We start from the raw sequence: 14,805 nt of genomic DNA on the forward strand, positions 1-14,805 counted from the left end.
CATGAGTCACATTCATCAAGGGACACAGTGGAGTAAACCTTGTGTCCATTTTACATCCACTGATGCATAGAAGAATCCTGCGACTGTTTTGCAACCCTTTTGTAAAATCTGTGAATGACTTGATGGAGCATGTGTCTCTGGTCTTTCACAGTCTACAACATTTCTCAACTGATAGTCTGGGCCACTGAAGAAATTGTAGGGGGGAGAAAATGTTTGCTTTTACTTCCATGGAATATAAAGGAGCAGGAATCAGTAAATGCCAGGCATGCTCACTCCTCTTGTACCCCACTCCTCCATGAGATGAAAATTCGGAGCTCCAACTTTGTGTGGTAGTAAACTTCAGCCCTGATCCCCTGGTTCCCATTTTAGTTCCAATGGAAATGGTCTTTCAACCTTTACTTACTGTGAGATCCTGAGGTTTCAATCACCTCAGTGCTATCTGATCTCACATCTCTGTGATACTTAGAGTCATAGAGATGTACAGCATGGAAACAGACCCTTCGGTCCAACTCATCCATGCCAACCAGATATCCCAACCCAATATAGTCCCACCTGCCAACGCCAGACCTATATCCCTCCAAACCCTTTCTATTCATATACCCATCCAGATGCCTTTTAAATATTGCAATTGTACCAGCCTTCACCACTTCCTCTGGCAGCTTATTCCATACATGTACCACCCTCTGTGTGAAAAAGTTGTCCCTTAGGTCTCTTTTATATCTTTCCCTCTCACCCTAAACCTATGCTCTCTAGTTCTGGACTCCTGCACCCCAGGGGAAAGACTTTGTCTATTTATCATATCCATGCCCTTCATAATTTTGTAAACCTCTGTAAGGTCATCCCTCAGCCTGCAACGCTCCTCTACTAACTGTTTCTGTTATTCTCAGCACTGCAGTAAATGTTGAGTTCCATTACCACCCATTTGACTCCCCAGTCTCTCTAGTTCCCCCTAACTCCTCAGTATCCCCACTTCCTCTCTGATGACCAATCCATGATTATAGGGCCATTCCCCAACCTGAATTTTTCATCTCCTCAGTCTTGTGTTAGCCTCATCCCATCTCAATTCTTTCTCTCTGATCCAATCTTATTACAGCCCCTGAAAGTTCCCACCTTATTGCTCCACGAAACTTGGTCTCCTGCCACCCTACTCTCTCAGTCCTCACCTTACCTAAAACCAGCTCTGCACTGCTCCCTCTCCATCATTCTACACCTTCACATTTTGTTTTGTTTCTGATCAGATGCTGGCTCTCTGTACCAGAGGAGGAACATAATGTGAGAAGGGACTGGGGACTTGCTGTAATCCAGAATTCCCACACAGTGGGAAAGAAGCATTGGGAGATTTGACTACCCAAATTAGAGCATTCTGTGGGCCAGATTAAATTGCTGTGCAGGCAATACTTCTGACACACCTGCATTAAATGAATATTGAGCTTGGTATAATAGATAACCCACTTAACTTTTGAAAACTAGAGTGCTCTAGTAACACGCATGGTCTGTTCTTGACTTTATTACTGTCAGTTGAGAGAGCTTGGCTTGATTTGAATCTGTTTCATTTGCTTTGTAAATGGTCACATCTGTTTATAAGATGTAAAGCCTGATTTGATTGAGTGCATTTCTGTAGAGTGGCCTCCGTATGTTGGAGCAGGAGTTGATGAAGAACAATCTTCAAAGCAACTTATCCTGTCTTTTTCAGTTTCCTGTTTTCTATAAAATGGCGTTCACATTAGCTGTGAAATCCATGGTCCAATGTTGTTGCCTTTCAAAATGCACATGGGCTAGGAGGTCTGGAGAATAAAATCAAATACAGTTGGGGGATGCTTTTTGAAAATCCAGTGGCATCCCTCAAGTGGAGATGGTAGCATGCACTAAAGTTATTAAGCAAGTTGATGTTTCCAACCTGACCAAATGCAAGTAACACACTTTTAATATAAAGATTTCAAGAATTTATATTAAAATCTTTACTGTAACAAAGCCTGCAATTTTTTCACATTTAATGTGAGTTTTTAAACGATAAATCTTCAGAATTTTAATAGTGTATTTGTCACTGATATTGAAGGTCTTGAATATCCCATGCTAATTTTGTTAGAAAATCAAGATTGACTACTTGTAGAAAATTTACTGTGCCATTGAATCCATTTTTTCCCATTGGTCAACTGGTAGTTTACTGCTTTACTTGATTTATGTTTCACATGTCTGCCTCGTTTACCATACAATTCATGGATGACAGTATTTTTCACCTGTATGTTATAGATTTATCTAAAATTGCATTGTCCAAGGTTTTGATCAAGATGGGAGAAATAGTTCATAAATTAAATATTCAAAATGAATAAAGTAAGCAGTAGAAAACCATATCAGTGGCTTTTGCACTATTCCATATCATTAGAAGGATAGTATTTGGGTTTCTGTGGATTAAATCCGATATTAAGAAAATATGTTCAGTTTTGCACCAATTTGTGGTCACAAAGTACTTGCATGAGTTACGGAGGATAGCCACCACATTGATTCGAATAACAATGTTTTCTTAATGAACTACTTGAGTGTTAAGAATGTTATACATAGTTTACTATCACTAATGTTTGGGAAAAACCCAAGCTCAGAGTGGTATACAGTGATCACTTTTACTAAATAAGAATTTTTTTCATTTTTGACATTGCAGACTGCAGAACCACACCCCATCAGTCTACGATGTAGAAATGGAAATATGGTACACTTCTTATGCACTATGGTTATTTACTGGTACTGCAGTGTCAAATCTACGGTCTGTGACTTGTTCAAAAATTTTATATCCAAAATTTAACGGATGTGGGATATATAAATAAATGATTGATTAAATGTAGAGTTTAAGTATTGCAGCTTGCAGTGTTGCCAGTCCATGTATTATCTCCTTTTTGTTCCCCTCCCTATGTCTTAATTTCACCTCCATGATTTCTGACAAAAATGCTCGATGTAAAGTGCATTTTGGAAATGAGTACCACTTGTGTCTGGATCAGGTTGCTACCTGTTTGCATTTATGTTGCTGATATTTCACTGAAGTAGCATGGTTTGCTCCCAAAAATGTTTGTAGTATGAAACAGACTAAGTATTAGTTTCGAGACTGTGTCCAAAGCTGAGATAAGTATAATTTTTAATAAGTTCATACATTTTGAGTCCTGGTCCTTGATGACCCTGCATCATAAAATAGCGCTGATGATGTTTTAGTTCATTGCAGTAAATAGGAAATGATTGGCAGTGCAATCTTTTTTTTTGTCTGTGGTTACGGTAGGTTAGATATTTCACCACTGGAAAGAGCTTAGAAATTCTTGCAAAAAAAAAATTCAGAATGATGAAAATGCTCAATAATTTGATCAAATTTCATGTAGGTTTTTCCAAGATTGGGGGGGGGGGGGCGGAGAAACTATGTAATTGCGTATTAAAATCGCACTTATTCACTGAATACTTGAAAGGAGATATAAAGCAGACCTGTCATAGAACAGTTAAATGATATACTTTATTTTCAACATGTTCTCTTCACAATTATCTTTAGGATGGTCAAGCTTATTGATTGTAATCAATTGGTGTGGTGCTGGAATGTCAAACATCTTGGTTTGAAACTCTTAGCATGACTGCAGTTGCATTGTTGGCTGACATGGCAAATATTGTTAGTTCCTCTTAAATCATTCAATGGATTTCAAGTCAAAATTAGAACGGAGACAAAAATTGATATTTGTAGTGCATCCTGTTGGAAACTTGAATTTGTAATGCACTTATATTACTGGATAAAAGTCAACATGATGGTATAAATTTGGGGCGCAGATGTACAGTTATTAAAAAAAAAATTCATTTTTCTGATTTTTGTCACAAATTTGGAGACTGAATAAGTTGGACCTTTGTGAAATAGTTTCCTGGCTGCAGCAGGAGGGGGTAATGCTTTAATAGATTGATGTTGTTTTTGCATGTTGTGTGCAAAATTTCACAAACAGCGATACAATAGAATCATGCAAGTTTTGAGAATTCGAGTAGGTTGCTCCAAACTGGGTTTCTTTCAAGGTGGTAACAGCAGTGAAATGAAATAAGATCTCTAACCTTACATTTGAATAGATTTTTAGAAGAAATTCCCACATCAAAACCATGGCTGTATTCAGCCCAATCATAGGAATATTGTTAAGGATTCTTTGTATGACTTGTGGGTGATGTATTAACTTATGAACTTCAATGCAAATGCCCATGCAGCGATCATGCTGCAAGTTGTAAATACAGATCATTTCCTTCCTTAACTTTTAATTCCTTATGGGGTTATTTCAAATGTGTATAGGAATATTGCATCTAGCAAGTTAATCACCACAAACACTGAAAAATACATTAGTGCTTCAGTCCAGACATTCAGACTTTGCAGAGGCCAAAGCTTTTACCACTTACTTTTGTGACTTGTGATTGTTTCTTCAGCATGCATTTGATTGAACATTTTCCATTTTACTCTTTGGCCTCACTGGGCTATCCTTATTCAATTTTTCACTTTTTTTTGCTGGTGTCTTTGAAGGTCATAGTATGAGTTTCTACTGTTTCCATCAGTTCTTCTATCTGTCCTTCATCTCCTCTCTACGAAAGGAACAATTTGTATTTAGCACTTTGCTGAAGTGAGGTGGTAAATATAAATTCACCTTTTTTCCCCTCAGGACTTTGGCCTTTAATTAAAACTGCATCATTACACCTGATTTGCAGGTGTGTTCATTCAGCAGGTTTTGCAGCTTTCATTCCTTGTGGATGGAAAATAATATCATTAACTAAATGATATGATGGTGTAGCTGTGATTTGAGACTTGGTTGAAACATGAAAAAGATTTCCAGCTGAACATTCCTGGTCTTGGAGTATTCAGATGAGATGGAGATGGGAATAACAGAGGAGACGAAGCAGAGCATTCATTGAATATTCAGTTAAATTAGTGAGGAGGGATGATAGCTGAGAAAGATCATCAAATGAAGCCATGTAGGTGGAAGTTTTAAAAAAAAAAGAGGGCAAGTGCACTGTTGAGTGTGTACCATAGGACCCCAAAGGAATCCAAGAGAGATAACAGATCAGATGTGGAATCAGATTTCAGAGCAATATCAGAATAAGAAGTCAGTAATAGGGGATTTTAACTTCCCAAATATTAATAGGGATATTTAATAGAAATAATTCTGAGGGATAGACTATATCTGCACTTGGAGCGACATAGATTAATCGGTGATAACATGGATTTATTACAAAATAGCGTCTGACAATTTGATCGAATATTTTGAAGAGGTGACCAGGAATGTTGATGAGTTCATATGTTAACACATCACCCACAAGTCTATACAAAGAATCCTCAACAATTCGATATGGTTTCCTTGGGCTTGAGCAAGGCTTTTGATAAAATCCTTCCTGGAGACTGGTCATGAAAGTAAGAGCCTGTGCGACCCAAGGCAAAATGGCACATTGGATCCCAAATTTGCTGAGGAAGCAGAGGGATGTTTTTGCGACTTGAACTCTGTTTCCACTGGGGTTATGCTGGGCCCGCTGTTGGAGCCCTTGCTGTTTGGGGTGTACAATAATGATTTGGACTTGTATCTTAAGAATATGATTAAGTGGTGCATAGATGGCAGAAAAGTTGACAGGGTGGTAAACAGTGAGGAAGATCTCTATAAACTGCAGGATATCAAAGCACTAGCCAAGTGGGTAGAGCAGTGGCAAATAGAATTCAACCTGGTACTGTGTGAGTTAATATACTTAAGGGCTAACAAGATGAGAGGATGAAATTATTAATGGTAGTCCCTGTGATCTTCAGTATTTTTATGTGCATATTCATGGGTCTTGGAAGGTAGAAGGACAAGTAGATGAAGTGATTTATAAAGCATGTTATACAGAGCAAAAGGTTTATGCTGGAGCTATATAAGAGGCTGAATAGACCACAGCTAGAATACTGTGGCACAGTGGCTCAGTGGCTAGCACTGCTGCCTCACAGTGCCAGGGACGTGAGTTCGATTCCACCCACGGGCAACTGTCTGTGTGGAGTTTGCACGTTCTCCTAGTGTCTTCGTTGGTTTCCTCCCACAGTCCAAAAATGTGCACGGTAGGTGAATTGGCCATGTAAATTGCCCCTTGGTTTTCAGGGATGGATAGAGTCATAGAGATGTACAGCATGGAAACAGACCCTTCGGTCCAAACTCCATGCTGACCAGATATCCCAACCCAATCTAGTCCCACCTGCCAGCATCCGGCCCATATCCCTCCAAATCCTTCCTATTCATATACCCATGCAAATGCCTCTTAAATGTTGCAATTGTACTGGCCTCCACCGCATCCTCTGGCAGCTCATTCCATACATGTACCACCCTCTGCGTGAAAAAGTTGCCCCTTACGTTTCTTTTATATCTTTCCCCTCTCACCCTAAACCTATGCCCTCTAGTTCTGCACTCTCCGACCCCAGGGAAAAGACTTTGCCTATTTATCCTATCCATGCCCCTCATAATTTTGTAAACCTCTATGAGGTCACCCCTCAGCCTCCGAAGCTCCAGGGAAAACAGCCCCAACCTGTTCAGCCTCTCCCTGTAGCTCAGATCCTCCAACCCTGGCAACATCCTTGTAAATCTTTTCTGACCCCTTTCAAGTTTCACAACATATTTCCGATAGAATGTGTAGGTTAGGTGCACTAGTTAGAGGTAAATGCAGAGTAACAGGATAGGGGAATGGGTCACTCTGGAGGGTCGGTGTGAACTTGTTGGGCCAAAATGGCCTGTTTCCACACTGTAGGGATTCTATGATGCTGTGCAAGATTTTGGTCACCGCAAAGGAAGGATGTGATTGCTGTAGAGAGGGTGGGAAGTAGATTTACCAGGATGGTCTGGTCCTGGACGGTCTAGGCTATAATGGAAGAATGGATACACTGGCGTTGTTGAGGACCAACAAAGGTTGCATGGGACCTGATAGGGTGGATAACCTTCTGGGGGGGGGGGGGGGAATCGATAGATTGGATGTGGAGGCACTTTTTCCATTAGTAAGGTGATCAATAACCAGAGGCGTAGATTTAAAGTAAGAATTAGAAGGCTAAGAGGAGAATCGAGAAATGTTTTCATTCAAGGTAGTGAGACATTTCATAGCATTTAAGCACTATTTAGACTTTCACGTGCGTTGCAGTACACCCTCTAAGGCTTTAGTTCAAAAACTGGAAAATAAAATTATTGTAATCTAGTCTTTTGTTGACTGGCATTGGCATGATGCTCCTGTGCTGTAAGGGTCTATAAGAGAACCCATTGGTGAATAATCAAATGTTACTGAGGTCCAAATTGGACAAACCAGTCAGTCCCATTTCCTGTGCTATCCCCAGAACCCTGCACATTTGTTTCCTTCAAGTGCCTATCAATTCCTTTTGAAATCATTATTCATATTTTCCATTACTGTAATGGATAATGAATTCCAGGTAATTAGCATCCAATGTTCTTTGCATCCCCACAAAACCTGACACCTGTGCCTTCTAGGCCATGTGGTATCAGCCAGTGACAGCCATTTCTCCGTAACTATTTTATCCAAACCCATTATAATTTTGTACCCTGCTTATTAAATCTTCCTTAGATCTCCTTTCCTCTAACCTGGTAGCTACAAATTTCTGAGCCATTCTGGAAATTCTCCTCTTGCATTACTCTCTGCATTACCCTTCCCTTTGCTGCCTCTTTTGAAAATATGTATTCCTGAGCTGCCTTTGCTTGTTGTAGAGTTCTAGACTTCTGGAGTCTATCCACTGTGGTCGTTATCTCTGTCCGTGAACATTTGACATCGACTATAGATGTGCAATTTGAATGGGAGCCATTTGAGATAAGCCAGATTCTAGTGACATTTGAAGTTCATAATTTATTAGATGTGGAATTTATAAGTAAATAACTTATATGCATTGCAGTGGTTCTCTTCCTTTTGTTGTCCTTCCCTCTAACTTCATTTCCGTGGTTTCTGACAAAGTGCTTGACCTCCAGTGTGTTTTGAAAATGTCAACTTGTTTGTGACCCAGGTTACTATTCTGTTTGTGATCTGTTCTGTTTTCTCAGGGGATGTGGGTAGGGCCATATTTATTGCCCAACCTTAATTGCCCTTGAACAGACTGTCTTGCATGGACATTTCAGAAGCAGTTGAGAGTTTGCCACATTGCTGTGGGTCTGAAGTAAATCTAGGTTACAGCAGGTAAAGAATGACAGGTTTCTTTCCCTAAGGGTGTTAGTGATCCAGATGGGTTCTTATGATAGTTTCATCATTTCCATAAATTGAACGCCAACTGCTTTGGTGAAGTTTGAGCTCATGTCCCTCGGATAATTAACCTGGCTGTCTAGATAATTGCCTCAGTAAGGTTGCTGTACTGTCAAATCACTTCTGTGTCTTCACAATCCTAACCTGACTTCCACTTTTCAAACCGGAAGCTTCAGCTATCACTAGGTAATGTTTTTGAGTCATGAGATGTATTTGAAAGCTTCTCGCTTCAGACTAGAAATTGTCCTGCAATTTAGTCTTTTGGGATCTCCCTAGAGAGTAGGGTGGTTTTCTACATTAGTATATTTCAGCTCGCTATTCTGTACAGATAATATTAAGCAAGTGTGCAAGTCTGTACAATTTCACTTTATTTGGCAATGAATGAAGATAACTCTACCAATAATCAATATATTAAATGCCTTAGTGTAGCTTAGTGATAGTTATTAGGCACCATGAAGTAGATAATCACTAACTGCTTCAAAATGTCGGAATGAAGATATTGTACTGTCATTTTCATTGTTAAAAAGCTGAAGTACTGGACCCATTGTCTTGGTTGAGACAGCATTGAGCACTCTGGTGAATTGACATCATAGATGTATCTTTTCCTCTGATGCTTCTTAAAAAAAATCCTCTTTTAAAAAAAAAATTGATTCCTGTGTCATTGCAAAGTGCTGCTCCATTTTCAACGTCCACTTCTTATGTCTTTTCTTGACGATACTGTGACCTTGTAAATCTATACCCATCTTTCCTGTAACTTCATGATTTATGATCCGGGTTTTCATCCTCTGATTGTTACTGTGGTGTATTTTCATTTTTCACCCACTTTGACATATCTGCACCCTTTGATATGTTGGTCATAAAGCCAGTTCTGCCTGTTCTCTAGATCAGTGGGACTGCATTCATTAATTCCAGTTTCCTATCTGATCATAACCAGAATATCTCCAGTAATGATTTATCTTCCTGCCATCACACCATTGTCTATGGGTTCACCAAACTATTACTCTTTGCATCCCTCTTTTGCATCTATATGCAGGTCTTGAGTGACATTGCCCATGGAGCCAGCTTCTGTGCTGTCAAATTATTGGTACAATGTTCACTCCTGGATAGTGCTGTATTTCAGCATTTCTGAAATTAAAACAGAAAATGTTAGAGAAGCATTTAAAATTTCAAGTCCAATGTGACTTTTTTTGGAACTCCTGACGATGAGACAAATTGGCTTCAAAATATTAACTTTGTTTCTCTCAGACACTAGACTTGCTGAATTGCTCTAAATCTTTGTGCATTATTTCAGGTACTCAGAATCTGCAGTATTTTGCTTTTATTTTAGCATTCATGTAATTGTACATTCAAAATTTAAAAATTTTGGTAATCTCCTTTGTGATTTTCTCCATGGTCATACCAGTCTGTCTGGAAGTATGTGTAATGTAAATATTGCAAATATGAAGCTCATGTTGTAGGCATCCTTTTAAAAGAAAGTTCAGTTGCTTTGCTTGTTTGTCCCAATGTGCAAAAAAGTGATACTTCCCTTCGACATTTAACTCATCTTTGCAGTTTTTGAGGGAGCAAGGATTTATTCAAGATAATTTCCAGATAAGTTGTGAACTGTGTTTTTATTGTTTACAGTCCTATTGGGTAAAACAACCTTTCCAATCAAAAAGATGTTTTCAATAAGTCATGCAGTACCATTTTATCATTTAACTACTTGCCATGAATTGTGGGAGTATACCCTAACTTGGTTTCAGAACAGGTATAAAAATTCCCTGGTGCCAGTGCCTGTGTCCTTCTGAATCATATTTAAAAGGATGTTCTGGTTATGCACCACTATAACACTTCATTAAATGGTTGCAATCCCTGTTTTCATAATTTTTGTATGAAGCTTTCAAGCTTGGTTTTATTCCCAAGGGTGCATTGACAATGCATAGTTCCTTTTAAGGCAGATGGTTTTTCCAGAACCTAGAAATCTTCAGTGTAGGTTTTTTTAAGACAGCTATATATCAAATTCAGATCAGGCATTTTCAATAGCTTGCAATAAGGAATATTTGCACCAAATCAGTAGTGTCTTTGTTCACATTTCTTAAATGGATATGAAACCTGTTCTGAAGAATTGTAGAAAATTGTCATCCCAGTTGAACTCTTTGGGAAGTGCGGACCTCTTGTTGCCAGTCACATGGAAGTGTGTCAGTATTATGTAACAGTATTAACAGTTTACAATCAGAGGAGGATTCAAACATCTTGTAAAAGAAAGGATATTTATAAACCAAATATAAAATTAAGGAAAAGGTCAAATGTTCATGAATTCCTCACCTAACGTTGTGGTTGCATTTTTCAAATTTGCAACTTGAAATGTAATGCCATTAAGTGAATCATAATTTCCCATGGGAATCAATATCAAGGTTAGCTAGGTTCCTTTGCTTTTTTTTGCCCAAGTTAAAATAAACTACACGTGCAATGTCATGCATTACTACCTTATATTAGTTGCAAAATAATACACATCATTAAGTATGAAAGTAATCAAATGCAGGATATATTTTAAAGACCACCTGATGAAGGAGCAGCGCTCCGAAAGCTAGTGCTTCCAACTAAACTTGTTGGACTATAACCTAATGTTGTATGATTTCTAACTTTGTACTTTCAACACCATTCCAACACCGGCATCTCCAAATCATTTTAAAGATTATACTTGCCTGTGCCGTACTTGGAATGATCAGCCTCCGTCTACTGGCAGAGACTAGTCAATTCCGATAGCAGTTTAAAGCCCAAGACTGCTTGCACTGACAATCATCTGCCACTAGATAGAGCCTAAGACCCCAGTGACAGTTCAGAACCAAAGCCAGAAGAACAGAGCAGCTGAAGCACAGAACCTTAGAACAGATCTAAGATCAGAGGGTGAGAAGCAAAGTGGAATTGGTGACAGACATGCCAGAAGGGAACTGAGCTTATTTGAGGGGGTAGGAGAGCAAGACTAGGGAATACCACGATTGTCTCAAGATTACCTTTGATTTTTTTCTTTCTGCCTTGCACAGAAACCAAATGCAGTTTTCGGTTTGTTGCATACCTCATTTTCTCTGTTAAAGCAGCTTTATCGGTGACATCAGTGGTGGGAAAGTTGTTGGAGGGAATCCTGAGAGACAGGATTTACATGTATTTGGAATGGCAAAGACTGATTAGGGATAGTCAGTATGGCTTAGTGCATGAGAAATCATGTCTCACGAACTTGATTGAGTTTTTTTGAAGAGGATTAATGAGGGCAGAGTGGTCTATGTGATCTATATGGACTTCAGTAAGTCATTCGGCAAGTTTCCTCATGGGACACTGGTTAGCAAGGTTAGATCTCATGGAATACAGGGAGAACTAGACAATTGGATACAGAACTGGCTCAAACGTAGAAGACAGAAGGGAGGTGGAGGGTTGCTTTTCAGACTGGAGGCCTGTGACCAGTGCTGTGCCACAAGGATCGATGCTGGGTCCTCTGCTTTTTGTCAATTATATAAATGATTTGGATGTGAACATAGGAGGTATAGTTAGTAAGTTTGCAGATGACACCAAAATTGGAGGTATAGTGGACAGCGAAGAAGGTTACCTCAGAGTACAATGGGATCTTGATCAGATAGGCCAATCAGCTGAGGAGTGGCAAATGGAATTTAATTTAGACAAATGTGAGGTGCTGCATTTTGGAAAAGCAAATCAGAGCTGGACTTGTACACTTAATGTACGGTGCTGGGGAGTATTGCTGAACTAAGACCTTGGAGTGCAGGTTCATTGTTCATAGAGTCATAGATGTACAGCATGGAAACAGACCCTTCGGTCCAACCTGTCCATGCCGACCAGATATCCCAACCCAGTCTAGTCCCACCTGCCAGCACCCGGCCCATATCACTCCAAACCCTTCCTATTCATATACCCATCCAAATGCCTCTTAAATGTTGTAATTGTACCAGCCTCCACCACTTCCTCTGGCAGCTCATTCCATACACGTACCCACCCTCTGTGTGAAAAAGTTGCCCCTTAGATCTCTTTTATATCTTTCCCCTCTCACCCTAAGCCTATGCCCTCTAGTTAATAAAGGAAAGCATACCAAACACCTTCTTCACTATCCTATCTACCTGTGACTCCACTTTCAAGGAGTTATGAACCTGCACTCCAAGGTCTCTTTGTTCAGCCACACTCCCTAGGACCTTACTATTAAGTGTATAAGTGCTGCTAAGATTTGCTTTCCCAAAATGCAGCAACTCGCATTTATCCTTGAAAGTAGATTCGCAAGTAGATAGGATAGTAAAGAAAGCATTTGGTATACTTTCCTTTATTGGTCAGAGCATTGAATATAGGAGTTGGGAGGTCATGTTGTGGCCGGACAGGACATTGGATAGGCCACTTTTGGAATATTGTGTGCAATTTTGGTCTCCTTCCTATCGGAAGCATGCTGTAAAACTTGAAAGGGTTCAGAAAAGATTTACAAGGATGTAGCCAGGGTTGGAGGATTTGAGCTATAGGGAGAAGCTGAATAGGCTGGAGCTGTTTTCCCTGGAGCATCGAAGGTTGAGAGGTGATTTTTTTTTAAGAGGTTTATAAAACCTTAGGGGCAGGGATAGGATAAATAGACAAGGTCTTTTTCCCTGGGGTGGGGGCGTCCAGAACTAGAGCGAATAGGTTTAGGGTGAGAAGTGAAAAGTTTAAAAGGGACCTAAGGGGCACTTTCTTCACACACAGGATGGTTTGTGTATGGAACGAACTGCGAGAGGAGGTGATGGAGGCTGGTACAATTACAACATTTAAAAGGCATCTGGATGGGTATTTGAATAGGAAGGGTTTGGAGGGATATGGGTGAAGTGCTGGCAAGTTGACTAGATTATGTTAGGGTATCTGGGCTGGACTGAAGGGTCTATCTCCATGCTATACATCTCTATGACTCCATTATGACACATTGGACGTAAATTTAACCATTCTGATTCTAGACCGACAACTGAGTTGTGGTTTGGCAAATGGAAATCATTGTGCAATGTTAGAAGTCATTGTAGAGCTTCCTTAGAATGATCTTGAAGTTCAGTATCTTCAAATCTAGTATTTGACTATCCCTGAATTTCGGTTTAGTATCAGAAAGGAAAACCCTTCTTGGAGGGTTGAGTTATTGTCTGCCTTGAACAACAGTTAACATTTCATATTGAAACATCTTCCAGAGGCAGGCTATTTGGTCATGGATGTGGAAGCTCTCTTCATAGTTGAATTCTCATTGTTCTGAGAAGCTAATATACTAGTTTGTTAGGGCAAGTATAATCTAGGAAAGCAGAATTATTTCTTTCATCCATGTAGATGGTGAACAAGCTCTGGAAAGTTATATCTTTCTCACAGTGTCATACATGTTGAATGGACAAGACCCTCATTCTTTTAATATCATCTTGAATCATTTAAAGTTTACAAACAATTACGAATTTCCAAGCAATGATCATATCAAGAAGCTACCCATCTCCCCTTAGAATTCACTGGTATTACTTACAAAGGCTGAATGTCCCACTATAAACATCCTGATGATTAACCTTGATCAGGAGCTGATCTGGACCAGCTGTATAAATAAATTGATGGCATGGTGGCTTACTGGTTAGCACAGCTGCTTCACAGTGTCAGGTGTTTGATTCCACCGTCAGACAACTGTCTGTGCGGCGTTTGCACATTCTCCCCATGTCTGTGTGTGTTTCCTCCGGGTGCTCCACTTTCCTCCACTGTCCGAAGATGTGCAAGTTAGATGGATTGGCCAATGCTAAATTCCCCATAGTGTCTGCAAGGATGTACAGGCTAGGTGCATTAGTCATGGGAGATGCAGGGTTACAGAGGTAGGGTATGGAGATCAGTCTGGTTGGGATGCTGTACAGAGATGAAGGGCTTTTGCCCGAAACGTTGATTTTCCTGCTCCTCAGATGTTGCCTGACCTGCTGTGCTTTTCCAGCACCACTCTAATGTAGATTCTGATTTCCAGCATCTGCAGTCCTCACTTTTGCCTATGCTGTATATAGAGTCAGCATGGATGTGATGGGCCAAATAGCCTGCTTCCACACTGGGCATTCTACAAGAGCAGATTCTACAAGGAGGCTTGGAATTCTGTATCAATTCACCCCCTAAATTCCCAGAGCTTGTTCACCATTTACAAGGATGACGTCAGGAGTGTAATGGAACACTTTTCACTTTCCTGGATTAGTGCTGCTCTTAAAAATAGCAGATACCACCCATAACACCAACACCATCCAGGTCAATAGACAATAGGTGCAGGAGTAGACCATTCTGCCCTTCGAACCGGCACCACCATTCAATATGATCATGGCTGTTCATCCTTAATCAGTATCCTGTTCCTGCCTTATCTCCATAACCCTTGATTCCACTATCCTTGAGAGCTCTATCCAACTCTTCCTTAAATGAATCCAGAGACTGGGCCTCCTCTGCCTTCTGGGGCAGATCTTTCCACACAGCCACCACTCTCTGGGTGAAGAAGTTTCTCCTCATCTCTGTCCTAAATGGTCTAACCCGTATTTTTAAGCTGTGTCCTCTGGTTTGGCACTCACCCATCAGCGGAAACATGTTTCCTGCCTC

General features: G+C 40.0%; 1 protein-coding gene across 2 annotated transcripts in view; it reads left to right on the top strand.

Annotated features, from left to right (window-relative positions):
* The window catches only part of tnksa (tankyrase, TRF1-interacting ankyrin-related ADP-ribose polymerase a), a 150,924-nt gene that overhangs the window by 62,416 nt on the left and 73,703 nt on the right, over nucleotides 1–14,805 (top strand). The window contains exon 6 of one of the 2 annotated variants that reach the window (XM_043719972.1): nucleotides 2,657–2,704. The exons of the other annotated variant lie outside the window; for it this stretch is intronic. Within the exon in view, the coding sequence (XP_043575907.1) occupies nucleotides 2,657–2,704 (48 nt within the window). The remainder of the gene's footprint in view (nucleotides 1–2,656; nucleotides 2,705–14,805) is intronic. 2 annotated transcript variants of the gene reach the window in all.

The sequence above is a fragment of the Chiloscyllium plagiosum genome, chromosome 2 (assembly GCF_004010195.1).
Source record: "Chiloscyllium plagiosum isolate BGI_BamShark_2017 chromosome 2, ASM401019v2, whole genome shotgun sequence".
Lineage (NCBI taxonomy): Eukaryota > Metazoa > Chordata > Chondrichthyes > Orectolobiformes > Hemiscylliidae > Chiloscyllium > Chiloscyllium plagiosum.